The following is a 12,539-nucleotide window of genomic DNA, read 5'->3' on the forward strand; positions in this document are numbered from 1 at the left end:
AAAAATATGTATTTATTAATAATTTATATTAATTAAAATATAATAAAAAAATGTAACAGAAAAAAATTAACGTATATATAAAATATTTATTTATTATTAATATTTATATTAATTGAAATAATATGATTAAATACATATTAAAATATAACATATATACGATAAAAAATATATATTTATTAATAATTTGTATTAATCAAAATATAATATAAATAAACAGAAAAAAGCAAAATAAAAATTTTATATTAAATTAAAATTTCTTTAAAAATAAATTAAAATTAAAATAACAATAAAACAAAACAAAACATAATAATAATAAAAAAACTATTAAAAACAATAATAATTAAATTAAATTTAGGAGTGCCAATGACGATTAATAGGATTGTCATTCCCCAAAAAAAAGAGTAGGCCGAAATCCCATGGGAAGTGGAAAATGAATATAACAAAGCCGTACAGAGAATCTCATTTATAGTTGGAATAAATAATAAAATAAAATAAAATGTTATTGAGTGGAAAATGATGACACGTCATCATCCACGACAGTCTAGAGTCTACACTCAGTTTCTCTATGAAACCCACTTTCTCCCTGCCTTCTTCTTTCCCTGCCCCCAGCTGTCTCCTTATCATCCTTCACTCCGTGTTCACTTTGCTTATCAGAACCATACATACACGCACACACACACACACACATACATATATATATATATATATATATATAATCATTCATTGCTCATTCATAAACCAACTCAAGTTTCATTCAGTGATCATAACTACCAATCAATGACTACTTTTATCCAATTCAATACCTTCTCCCCTCCCACTGAATCTTGTTCAACTTCCGACTGCAGCACCACCGGAAGTAATAGTTTTTTCGACGAGGAGATCAAACTGGCTTCAAGAAATCCCAAAAAAAGAGCTGGAAGGAAGAAATTCAAAGAAACACGCCACCCAGTTTACAGGGGTGTAAGGAGAAGGGATTCCGGCAAGTGGGTCTGTGAAGTGAGACAACCTAATAAGAAAACCAGTTTATGGCTAGGGACCTATCCAACGGCGGACATGGCTGCTAGAGCTCATGACGTCGCCGTTTTGGCTATGAAGGGCCGTTCAGCCTGTTTGAATTTTGCTGACTCATTGTGGCGGTTGCCGATCCCGGAATCTAGTTCTGTCAAGGATATTCAGAGAGCGGCGGTGGAGGGGGCTGAAGCTTTCCGGCCGGTGGAGTCTGATGTGGCGGAGGTGGAAGAAAGTAAAGAGTTGGCCGGAAATGTGTTTTATATGGATGAAGAAGCGATATTTGGGATGCCGGAATTTTTTGCCTACATGGCGGAGGGGTTGATGCTACCGCCGCCTATTACCGTTGGATACGACAACTGTGAAGATAACGTGGAATTTAGTATTGACGCGTCCTTGTGGACTTTCTAACTTCGAAATATAATTTTTGGTTCTACCTACGTATCCCTTAATACGAATAAAAATCAATTATCAAACAATTTTATTCATTTATATACCCTTTTATAATTTTACTTAACTGATTAAATTTAATTATGACATAATGAGTTTAAAGAGCTTATTCATACGGTCAAAATAGGATGTTACTTATAGTTTATTCGCACAGCCCGTGCATAGATGGATATGGTGTGTTGTTCTCGTTAAGCCAAAGAAAAAATACCAATACCCTTTATTTTTAATAACATGCCTCCTTCCCAAATTTTGTTCAAAACCCTAGCACCTTCATTGATCTCCTTTCCGATTTTCAAGTTCGATTCCAAGCATCTTGATCAATTTCTTGCACCATTGTCCGATTTTAAATTTCAAACTCCTAGCCGTTGTACACCCCTCCTTCATGGATTTTCTTATTTTAAAGTTCGATTCCAAGCATCTAGATTGATTTCCTTCATGTATCGATTCCAAGTTGTTGTTTTTTAGGATAATGTTCTCATGTATCGATTCCAAGACCTAGATCGATTTCCTTTGTCTTCTTTTTGTTTTTGGCTCTAAATTAAATTCCAAGTTGTTGTTTTTGTTTTTTAGGATATATTCATACAAGACTTAATAATTTTTTTAGTAAATAACCTCTTAATTAATTGTCAAAAGATATTTAAAATTTACGTGAAATCTTAGGTTGTCTTGTAATTTCAATAAACTTTTTAAAAAAATAGATCTTAATTCATTTACTTTCATTTCTTTTCTTATTCACTCACATTATGTGTAGTGTATATTCATTAATGATTATACACTAGTTAATTTTATGTTTTGTGTATTTATTAATGAATACACTCAAATACAATAATAAAGACACTGATGAATTCCGTATATTGTATATTCATTGTCAAATATACACATTAATATATTATTTTATATTTATAAAGGGATATGCTCATGTTACGTACATCGTGTTCATGTTTTACGACAAAAGTTACGTACCAATACATTGACGAATACAAACATGTTACAAACTTACGTCAAACATACCAAGTCTTTAAAAAAAAATCAAAATTACGTCAAAGTCTAGATCGGTTAAGCCAGATGCTCGTAACCAGACCCATATATTAAACAATAGGACCAAACCTTAAACGGTCAGGTCCTTTTGTCCATCTCTACGGTAGTTTTAACCCGTTCAATCAATCGTAAAAAGCTAAGAAGTCAAACTGCTAACATTTATATTATCAGAAGGAATGTTTTCACAGTCAAAATCCACAAACCACTCCCAATTAACCCAAACTCTTCATTATCATCCCACTTTCAACAAACAAAATCAGACCTCAAAGCAGTCGATAGATGTGTGCATGACACCCAACGGATAACCGACTCTGCTACCATCAGATCCAATGGTTCAAACTCTCCCAGTCCAATTGTACGGTTTCGCTTGTTATGAATTCCAGATATCCGTGAACCACCTCCTCTTTTCACCTCACTCGATCTCTGCTCTTTTTCTTCCCCCCTTCTCTCCTGCTCTAATAATACACAACCCTCTTCTTCAGTCTCTGGGCCTGGCCCAAAGAACCTAAAACTTGGCATCGAGTGGATTGGGGTGCAGAAATCTAGGGTCGTGTTTGATGACCCACCACTGCTACGGAAAGAAAACCCACATGAATTCAGCAAAGGTGTCGCTGGTTCCACAAAGAAGGAAGAAAAAGATGATTTGCAACTGAATGCTTCGCAGATCATCGGTGATCCCATCCCAAAACTGATGTCTTCATTCCTAGCCATGAACAAAGAAGAAGAAGAAGATGGACTTCCTGCTATCTCCAGCTCTCCACAGCTTACCAGTGATTTCGGGACCAGATTCGTGCCATTAGTCCATGTATGATCTAAAGACCAGGTGAAATGAAGCAATCATCAGATTCCAATAAAGAAGCAAGCAAAAAGGCGGATAATTTTATACAGGTTTCTGTTTTCAATTACCAAGAACTTCAAGGGCAGTGAACCTCACAGAAGGATCTGTTCGGAGCATTCCTCTGATCAATTCTTTGGCAGAGTCGGATATACTGTTCCAGGGATCTGACTGAAACCTTAAACCGGCAGCTCTAACAGCATCAAATATCCGTGATTTAGTCTTCCCCCAAAATGGTGGCTTCCCACTAAGAAGGATGTATAAAATCACTCCTGCACTCCAAACATCAGCTGCTTGGTTGTAACCACCAGCCAGCACCTCTGGAGCTATGTAAAATGGACTCCCAACGGTTCCGTGCAAATTTTGACCTGTATAGATCAACAAGATTAAGACCAACCTCCCCTCCTCAAGTAATGCCACAAATTCACCAAATTTGTTGATAAATTTCGTACATTTTTAACAAAGGATTATAACGGGTTGTGTGCCAGATGCCAAAATGAAGATTTTTCAAACATACGAACAATGGGTATTTGCTGTTTCTGTGAACTGTCATCAAATTCACAAGTGAATAACAGCAAAGACTTCATCCACTTTCATATACCCAATACTCCATCTATTCCACAATTACAAGTGCTTCTTTCAGAACTTGCAAATAATAAAGATTAAGAATATATTCATAAATCAGTAATAAACTTGAGCCGATTGTGTCATTTTACACTAAACGGAACTCTTTTGTTGGAAGAAATGAAATGATAGGTTGTGAGCAACTGGAACTGTTTTGTAATTTGCTCTAATGTACATGGATGACGATAAACATTTGGAGGTTCGGAAGATGAACACATGGCCAACAAAGACAAAAGGACAAAACTTGAAGAAGGTGTAGATTATGGCACCATGCACAATTTCCCCTACAAGTTAAACATGGCACGTTCAGTGTGGTATGGCCATGGCATGTCACTTTGTGATTGGAGCTAGTCGGCTTACATCATTAGAACAATTTCAGTTACTAGAATTTATCTATACATAAATAAGAAATGTCAAGAAGATAGTAGATGGCAGATAGTAAATCAGTGCAATACAACCACAACACTTGTCGTTTGTTTTCTTGTTCTTTTTCGGGTCTTTTTTGGCCTTATTCTTGGATCAAGAATCCGTTTCAAAGAGATCCTATTCTCCTCAGATATCACCCACAAAATACACAGAGTACACAACATGAAATTACATTATCCCAAGATCAATATATCATAAAAACAGATGAAAATTTAGGGTATACCTGGATTGATGTATGTTGCAAGACCAAAATCAGCCAATTTTATCTGGGAGGAGGATGCTTTTGTTGCTAATAGAATATTTTCTGGCTTTAAATCTCTATGAACAACACCCTTATCATGGCAAAAGCTCACTACTTGCATTAAATGCCTGAAGAGAACTCTAGCCTCAGATTCAGAAAACCTCCCCTGTTTCTCCAATCGATGAAAAAGCTCTCCACCAGCACACAGCTCCATAACCAGATGAACATACCCTTCTTCCTCGTAGACAGCCTTGAGATCAACAACGTTTGGATGCCCAGATAACCTAGTCATTATCTCGATCTCAAGCTTCACACTTCTTACATCTTCATCAGTCACTAGTCGATTCTTGGATATTGACTTGCAGGCCAATACCTCACCAGTCAACTTATCTGAGCATTCTCTGATTATACCAAATTGCCCCCATCCCAACTGATCTCCAAGAACATACCTATCTTTCAGATTTGAGGTCTGAGTAGTGTCTAGTATGGTTTCAGTCAAGCTCTCAACTTTATAGCAATTGCAGAGTTGGAAAGATGATTCGTTATATCTGTTGCAGTCACTCTTGGCATCAGCCATACGAAATCTCGGAGAAAACCCAGAAATCTGAATACCCCAACTGTGATTACAAAGATTCAAAATATTTGGCAGCCCCCAATTCTTGACTTTGAATCACCCTTTCCTTTTCACGGGGTTGTAAAGTCTGATTTATGGACTTTTTCTTGGAATCAAAATATCAAAGCCATGTAAATTAGGTCAAACTTTTGAAGTCTTCGGTGTTGGGAATTGGTAGCTAAAATTCAAGAAGCATGGTTCCTGTGAGACTTACAATGCGATTTTGGGTAGCTGTCATGAAAGATTTGACATAAATCAAACCTCTGAGCAACCCCAGTTGGAGCTCGGATCTGAAAAGAAAACATGGCAAGAATCGAACTTTTTTTCAAATTTCAAATTTCCAAAACCGAAAGCTCATAAACTCAGCAAGATGCATACTTCTTTCTTGAAAACAAACAATAAGCAAAACCTCATAAGGCTACTTAGCTTACAAATCTCATGCTTTACTACTTAAGAACTCAAACTGTGAATTGATTCAAATCGAGAACAAAAACACACTTAAAACCACTTAAAAACCCTAACCAAACAGAAAGACTAGAGAACCACATGAACAGTAGAAACTCAAAAACATTAGAAAACAAGAAACCAAGACAGACCAATCAAGATTCAATTTAAAAGACGACAACCCAGATCTAGAAATTAAATTCCATTGAAGAAAAAGTTTCAAAATTCATTAATTTCAGAAGAGAGAAAAGGGTTTAACCTGGAGAGAGAGAGATTGAAGTCTGAAGAACGTTGAAATGGATTTTGTTGTCAAAGAAATCTCCGCACGAGAGGGGGAGGCTATGGTGTGGGCTCTGATGGTCTCCTCCTCCTCCTCCTCCTTAGCTTTGCCCAATTTAACCCAAAATGAAAAGCCCCCACTTGTGTTTATGCTTTCGCTTATTTATGAGTTGATGTATTATTGTCTTTTATCGGTTTTTTTCCCTTCATTTTTCTATCTATTTTGCCCTTTTCTTTCCTCTTGTTCTTGATGTTAAATTCCTGCCTCCATTACAAGAATATGTGCGAATTTTAGTAAACAACGCATGGTGTTGGCTGGAAATGGAATAAACAACACTCCAAATTATTTTTTTGATATTTATTTTCAAATGAATTTTTTATCCATCTATTATTATAAAAATATTTAAAAAAAAATTATTTGGGTCGTCTCTTGCCATGTGCAAAAGCGTGTAAACATCTCATTTGTTGATTAATAATTATAGTGTTTCCAAGGGTCCCGCTAATTATTGGAACCAACTCGACTTATATTCTCATTACCTAAATTTGTGGTTGGTTTTTTGTATATAATGGTTAGTTTTCTTGTTGAGGGTCACGAATGCTTTGAATGAAACTTGAAATGGATAAACATTGAGAAAATGTCTCACGAATTGCATCCAACATTAAGAACCAGTCCACTAAGGCTCGTAAACATCCAACTGGTTTTTCGTAACTTACAGACTTACACATCGAACAACAGTGAACACGCCTTTGAGATCCATAATTTTTTTCAATATGTTAGGACGATAAATAAGAGTTCATGAGACTACTAGTTAAGTGTAATATCAATCAAGGCTTGATGGGTTATCTTTTAAGAGCTTGATAGAAAATATATTCGATCAATAATCGGTTTTTTATATGTTGTTTAAATAATTCATAAATTGATAATTTTATGTTTATTTGCTTTTATTCAAAAACCATCAAACAATTAAACATACATCATGATGACTCAAGTACCATGTGGAGTTCCACTAATTGTTATAAAATCTTATGTCATTATATCTAAATAAAAAAATGGTAATATTTTATAACATCTTTCATAAACATTCAATCATGTCATGTTTTATATGGTCTAAAATGATCTAAAATTTGAAAAAAAGTAAATTTCAGTTCAAAATCAGGCTTTGACCAGACCGATCTTTAGTAAACCACTTAACCAGGTTCCAGACCGGTCCCTAATTTGAAATCAAAGTCCAAATCGGGTTTTTGCCTATAACCGGGCCGCCTTTAAGTGGTCATTTTTAGGAGCGGTCAATGGTCCTTTTTGGTCCAAAATCGGTTAATCGGATTGATATTGGGGATTTCAAAGGTTGAATGCCTTATTATCCCTTTATACAGTGATCATGATAGAAACAAGCAGACTCATTAGTTATCCAGAAACATCCCTTTACAACCATATATCCTTATATATATTATCTAACATTAAACTTGCTCTTATTTGTGTTCTTATTCATTTACCTATTGGTCTGAAAGTTAAGGCCTCCTTCCTTCCTCCCTTCCTTTCAGTTCACAAATTGAACATAACCTTGATGGCATTACCACCACCAGCACTGGTCTCAAATGCTTCTTCCACCTCTTTCTGAGAGAAACCATATCTATGAGTTATCAGAGGCTTCACATCAATCTTACCACTTCTCAGAAACTCCAAACACAACGGCCATGTGTTCTTGTACCGAAAGATCCCCACCACATCAACCTCCCTGCCAGATTAACCATTCAGCCAACCTTCCAACAATGAAAAATATGCATATATATACAAATGGAAAAGTTAGACAGCTACCTGGCGGCAGCTGGGGTAAGCGGGACTGTCATCTCATGGTGGCCCATTCCCACAAGACAAACTTTGCCGCCAGCACGAGTGGCGGTCAGAGCAGTTGTCATGGTCTTGTTGAAACCTGCACAGTCAAAGCTCACATCCACTCCACCTCCCATGGCTTTATGTATCAGTTCCACTTCCCCAGCCACATCCTAAGTGTAAAGTTTAATCAAGAAACAGTTCTCAGCCAATTTGCAATCAAGCAATAAATCACCATCTTTAGTGAATATGTTTGGAAATCTATAACTACTGATAACCTGAATATTAGTTGTAACTTTGATGATCTCATCTGCACCAAGCTTCTTTGCTACTGATAACCGACTGTCTTCTACATCCACAATCACAATTCTTGGAGCTCCAAAAGCACGAGCAGCCAGCATTGTCACGAGTCCTATGGGCCCCGCCCCCATGACTAGCACATTTGTCTCGGGGCCAATATTAGCACGACGACAAGCATGCACTCCAACACTCAATGGTTCACACATTGCCCCTTCTTCCAAACTCACATTGTCAGGTAGTTTGAAACATAAATCTGCTGGATGCACCACCTGTTATGAAGAACAGTAATCACCTTTACTATTTACCTCCATTCTTGAACCATTCTTGATTTAAGGGGATTATAAAGAAAGTTTCTTCTAGCCAATCAACCCCAACTCGTCAAATAATAGTGTACCTGATTGGCAAGAGAGCCATGGACAGGGGGAGTAGCGAAAAATTTCATATCAGGGCAAAGATTGTATCGTCCTTCTTTGCATTGTGTGCATTTCCAGCAACTGATGCCGGGCTCAAGAGCTACACGATCACCAGGCACTAGATCTTTCACTTCACTCCCAACTTCTTCTATCACCCCAGCACATTCATGTCCGATAACCATTGGTTCTTTCACTACAAAATCTGCACATCTTAAGGTCTGCAAACATCTCCCCAATTAGTTTTTATTTTCCATTTCCCAATAAGTTAGTATGCAGCTATTGTAGCATCTGTTTTTTGAGAACAAAAAATATGTGATTATTTGACATTTACATCAGGTACTGATTTACCATGATACTTGGAGAACCAAAACCTGCAATTTGTATCAGGAACCGATTACATCAATTATTATTTCGGTTAATCCATCTACCAATATCATCTATCAAGCAAAAGGTCAAGAAAAGGGATCCATAATTCACAGAGAGAATTCTCTTGTTAAACAGGATATCCCAAAGGCTATAAAGGGAAAGAGAGAACCTGACTTAAACAAAGATACCTAAAACTGAAAGGGTGTGAGAGTGGCGTAATCAGATGAATTCCTAATTTCATAGAAAGGATAAAAGAGAGAGACCTTGAGATAGTGAACATCACTGCCGCAGATACCCACAGCTTTCATCCTGACTCTAGCATCATAGGGTCCTGAATCAATCGAATTGAATGAAGTTATTGATATGATATTGAATCTAGCATCATATGGACCTGAATCAATGAATTCAAATCTAAAAGAAATCGAATAAGAAGAGAGTGGATACCAAGAGTGGGAAGATTGAAGGGCTGGATCTTGAGGGTATTGACGGCGACGAGCCAAGCAGCCATATTTTGTTCTTGGCCATTTGATCCCTCGCTCTTTCCTCCTTTACCCATATCTATATCTCTCTCTCTATCTCTTCAGAAGTCTCGTATGAATATGATATCGCTGTTTGATCTTCTGGCCTTTGGATAAATGATTGTTTAATCAACCCTTTTGTACTGAATCAGTTACATCAAACCTTTTTTTTATTATTGTTATTATAGGAAGCGAACGAAGGTGCGAAGAGGAGAGTTAAAGGTGAGAACCACTAACAGGGTGTTCGGTTCGTTTTCTAAGTAGGAATGGCAACGGGCCGGGTATTGGTATCCCTGTCCTCGAAACCGATAGCTAAAACCGTTTCCGTAACCGTCCCGATCCCGTCGGGGATCTTATCGGGGATCCCCATCGGGTCCCCGCGGTTTCCCCGATCCCCGTTGGGGAACCCGTTAAGGGTAAAAATTCTCTTTTTCATCGTTGGTTATAACCGAACCCGAAACCCGAAACCGATATGAAAAAAATTACAATATGTTAATTTTCACAATTAAAAGTAAATTACAATTTTTTTAAAGATCTAAGTTTAAATGTCTCAAACATAATTGAACCAATTACAAACAATGTATTAGATTACAATATAAAACTAAACAAAAATTCGAACATCATACAACTAAAATCACGGTTTTTGACAAATAAACTAGACTTTTCGTGAGCTTTATTTGGGTTGTTGAGGTAAAGTGGATAATTTTTTTAAAAATTTTAATGTTATTTTTTTAAAGATATTATATATATATGTATGTATATAAATTAAAATAAATATATATATATACATATCGGGCCGGGCCGGTGATCACCGTCCCCGCCCCCGTCCCCGTTAAAATCCCCGAATTCGTCCCCGATCCCCGTCCCGTCCCCGAACCCGGCCCGAAAGTTTCGGTTTTCGGTTTTCACCATCGGTTTCGGTTTTTTTTGCCATCCCTATTTCTAAGGGGTTGTTTATCACCAAAAAAAAAAAAAAAATTATGAAGTCTTGTATGTATAAATTTGTCTGTTTGGATAAATGAGTGTTGTTTATATTTTTTATCTGAACCAACGGTCTGAATAACATAAATGACCGATTTACCCCTCCAATATTAACTATTTGAACATCAAAACAAAAAATCATAAAGAGGCCGAAGATGGGGTGTCTCATATGGGAAGGAGGTGGTGTTTTATATAAGGGATAAGGTGTCATTTTTATAACTGAGTGGGATAACATACTATTTTGATCTGTACGATTAAGCCATGTTCTGTACGAATACGCCGTAAGTAAACAACCCAAATGAGCTGTGCGAATAAGCCAGATAAACCAATAAGCCTAATTAAGCCGCAAGTAAACAGCCCCTAAGACTTTGTATGGATAAAGATGTTTGTATTGACAAAATTATCTATATAATAACAGATAAGTTGTTGTTCGGTTGTCGTGCTGAATAAACCGTCTGAATGTCATAAATGATCATTTTACCTCCATTTTATATCTTTGTAGTGTTTGATAAAAATAATAGTAAATGAATTTTAATTATAAAAATTATAAAATTATTGATGTTAGCCTTGAAGAAAACAAAATTCTTGAAACCTAATGGAAGACAACTGGTCGTGGTCTCTACACTGACAAAATTCTTGAAACCTAATGTTGTTGGTGGCAAAGGGGATGCTACATGACTCAGAGGTGGTTGCGATGGTGAAAGGGGAACAATGATAGCAAGGGAGATGGTTGGTTTCTTCAAAGGTGGTGGAAACAGAACCGACACAGTGGAGGAACCGGTGTCCGATGAGGATGCACAGAGAAGAGAGAGCTATGCACGGTGGAGGAACCAGCACGGTTTTGATTTCACCATTACCGTCGTGGGAGAGAGAGCGAGGTTGAAGATAAAGAAGTTCCACACAAGGGAAAAAGGGAGAGAGAGTGAGGTTGAAGATGTCGTGGGAGAGAGAGCGATTTCACCATCATCGTCGTTTAAATTTGACCATCTAGAATTCTAGATAGGTATGGTTCAATTTTGGGGGAAAAAAGGGAAAGGGTAAAAGAGGAATAAATGGCTGAGTACAAAGGACATCACTTTTCTAGCTGAGTGATTCAGTCTATGGTTGGCCGAATAAGCTCATACCAAACAGCTGGATATGACTGTGCGAATAAGTCATATATTTTATATAGCTCATTAAGCTCCTACTGAACAACTCCTAAAAGATATAGACCGTTGATCGTTTTAATCTTAAATTTATCCATAAATTGATCCGATCCATCTTGATGTATCGTATTCTAATATACATACAAAAATGAATATTCTTTTTATACTTGGTACCTTCTCTCTCCCTTTCAACCTTATTATAATATTACATTATATTTATTACAAAAAGTTCTAATAGAAACTTACTTTCTTTGAGTTCTTATATAAGAACCTTGGTTATTTTCTTACCTTGAACTTAGTGTGAAGTGACAATTTGTTAGTTCGTTTATATATTTTTCTTGACGTTGATATTCAATATAGTAATTAATTTGTATAATAATAGATAATTTTATTATAAGATCATTATAATAATAGATAATTGCATGACACATCAAGATAATTTTATTATAATAATAGATAATTTTATTATATGATCATTATAATAATTCGCAATACCCAAAAATATGAATTCTGAAATTGGGGTGGCAAAGAAAAGCCGAAGATGAGACGTGATAAACCGTAATATCTGCAAGTGGTGTATGTTTCTATCCATTCCATCCACGCACGCATCCTGTAAAATAAATGCAATTGGAATATTTATTAAATAAATATATATTGAATATAGCATTTTTAAATGGAAAAAGTCTATAAAAATATTAAGTTCTTGGATAATTTTTTGGAACAAATAAATTTTTGGACATTTCAAAACATGTTAAATAACTCATTGGACTTTCTAAAACATGTTAGATGCATTCTTATGACCTATAAATAAAAAAAAAATTAAAAAAAAAAACCAATGGACTTTTATATTTTGAACGATTAAGTACTTAAACATTTTTTGAACCAAAAGAATACTTAGATCTATAAAAATAAATAAATATACCAAAAAAATTACTTACATTTACGAAAAAGTACTTACATTTAAAAAAATATTGATAAAATTTATTTTAATTAAAAATAAAATATATTCTCTCAGTAATTTTTCAAA

General features: G+C 35.8%; 3 protein-coding genes across 4 annotated transcripts; 1 reads left to right on the top strand and 2 right to left on the bottom strand.

Moving 5' to 3' along the window:
* Positions 1-735: 735 nt before the first annotated feature.
* Positions 736-1,500, top strand: LOC112513258 (dehydration-responsive element-binding protein 1D-like). The gene has a single exon (XM_025119472.1). The coding sequence runs from the start codon at positions 778-780 to the stop codon at positions 1,417-1,419; it is 642 nt and encodes a 213-aa protein (XP_024975240.1). The 5' UTR covers positions 736-777; the 3' UTR covers positions 1,420-1,500.
* Positions 1,501-2,525: 1,025 nt separating this feature from the next.
* LOC112519460 (calcium-dependent protein kinase 13) lies at positions 2,526-6,060 on the bottom strand. Of its 2 annotated transcripts, XM_025127592.1 has the most exons (5): positions 5,939-6,060; positions 5,450-5,525; positions 4,605-5,226; positions 3,403-3,699; positions 2,526-3,308 (listed from the first exon to the last, which is right to left on the bottom strand). In XM_025127592.1, exons 2-5 carry the CDS (start codon positions 5,471-5,473, stop codon positions 2,740-2,742), a joined length of 1,512 nt encoding a protein of 503 aa, XP_024983360.1. In that variant the 5' UTR covers positions 5,474-5,525; positions 5,939-6,060; the 3' UTR covers positions 2,526-2,739. The 2 variants fall into 2 exon arrangements, with proteins under 2 accessions (XP_024983360.1, XP_024983368.1); XM_025127600.1 differs by lacking the exon at positions 5,939-6,060 and having other exon boundaries at positions 4,605-5,341; positions 5,450-5,518.
* Positions 6,061-7,338: 1,278 nt separating this feature from the next.
* LOC112522796 (sorbitol dehydrogenase) lies at positions 7,339-9,463 on the bottom strand. The gene is made up of 6 exons (XM_025132107.1): positions 9,313-9,463; positions 9,132-9,199; positions 8,484-8,720; positions 8,068-8,358; positions 7,775-7,962; positions 7,339-7,694 (listed from the first exon to the last, which is right to left on the bottom strand). Exons 1-6 carry the CDS (start codon positions 9,422-9,424, stop codon positions 7,502-7,504), a joined length of 1,089 nt encoding a protein of 362 aa, XP_024987875.1. The 5' UTR covers positions 9,425-9,463; the 3' UTR covers positions 7,339-7,501.
* Positions 9,464-12,539: the final 3,076 nt, after the last annotated feature.

This window comes from Cynara cardunculus, assembly GCF_001531365.2.
Source record: "Cynara cardunculus var. scolymus isolate 2C chromosome LG 1, CcrdV1, whole genome shotgun sequence".
Lineage (NCBI taxonomy): Eukaryota > Viridiplantae > Streptophyta > Magnoliopsida > Asterales > Asteraceae > Cynara > Cynara cardunculus.

Bases quoted from the DNA above. Each gene is read 5' to 3' on its own strand.
- LOC112513258 (XM_025119472.1), top strand. From the start codon at position 778: ATGACTACTTTTATCCAATTCAATACCTTCTCCCCTCCCACTGAATCT.
- LOC112519460 (XM_025127592.1), bottom strand. From the start codon at position 5,473: ATGACAGCTACCCAAAATCGCATT. The intron at 5,227-5,449 runs GTAAGTCTCACA...TGGGGTATTCAG, and splicing joins CAGCTACCCAAAATCGCATT to ATTTCTGGGTTTTCTCCGAG. The intron at 3,309-3,402 runs GTAATTGAAAAC...CCTGGTCTTTAG, and splicing joins CACTGCCCTTGAAGTTCTTG to ATCATACATGGACTAATGGC.
- LOC112522796 (XM_025132107.1), bottom strand. From the start codon at position 9,424: ATGGGTAAAGGAGGAAAGAGCGAGGGATCAAATGGCCAAGAACAAAAT. The intron at 8,359-8,483 runs GTACACTATTAT...TCTTCATAACAG, and splicing joins ATGGCTCTCTTGCCAATCAG to GTGGTGCATCCAGCAGATTT. The intron at 7,963-8,067 runs GTTATCAGTAGT...CTTTACACTTAG, and splicing joins AAGTTACAACTAATATTCAG to GATGTGGCTGGGGAAGTGGA.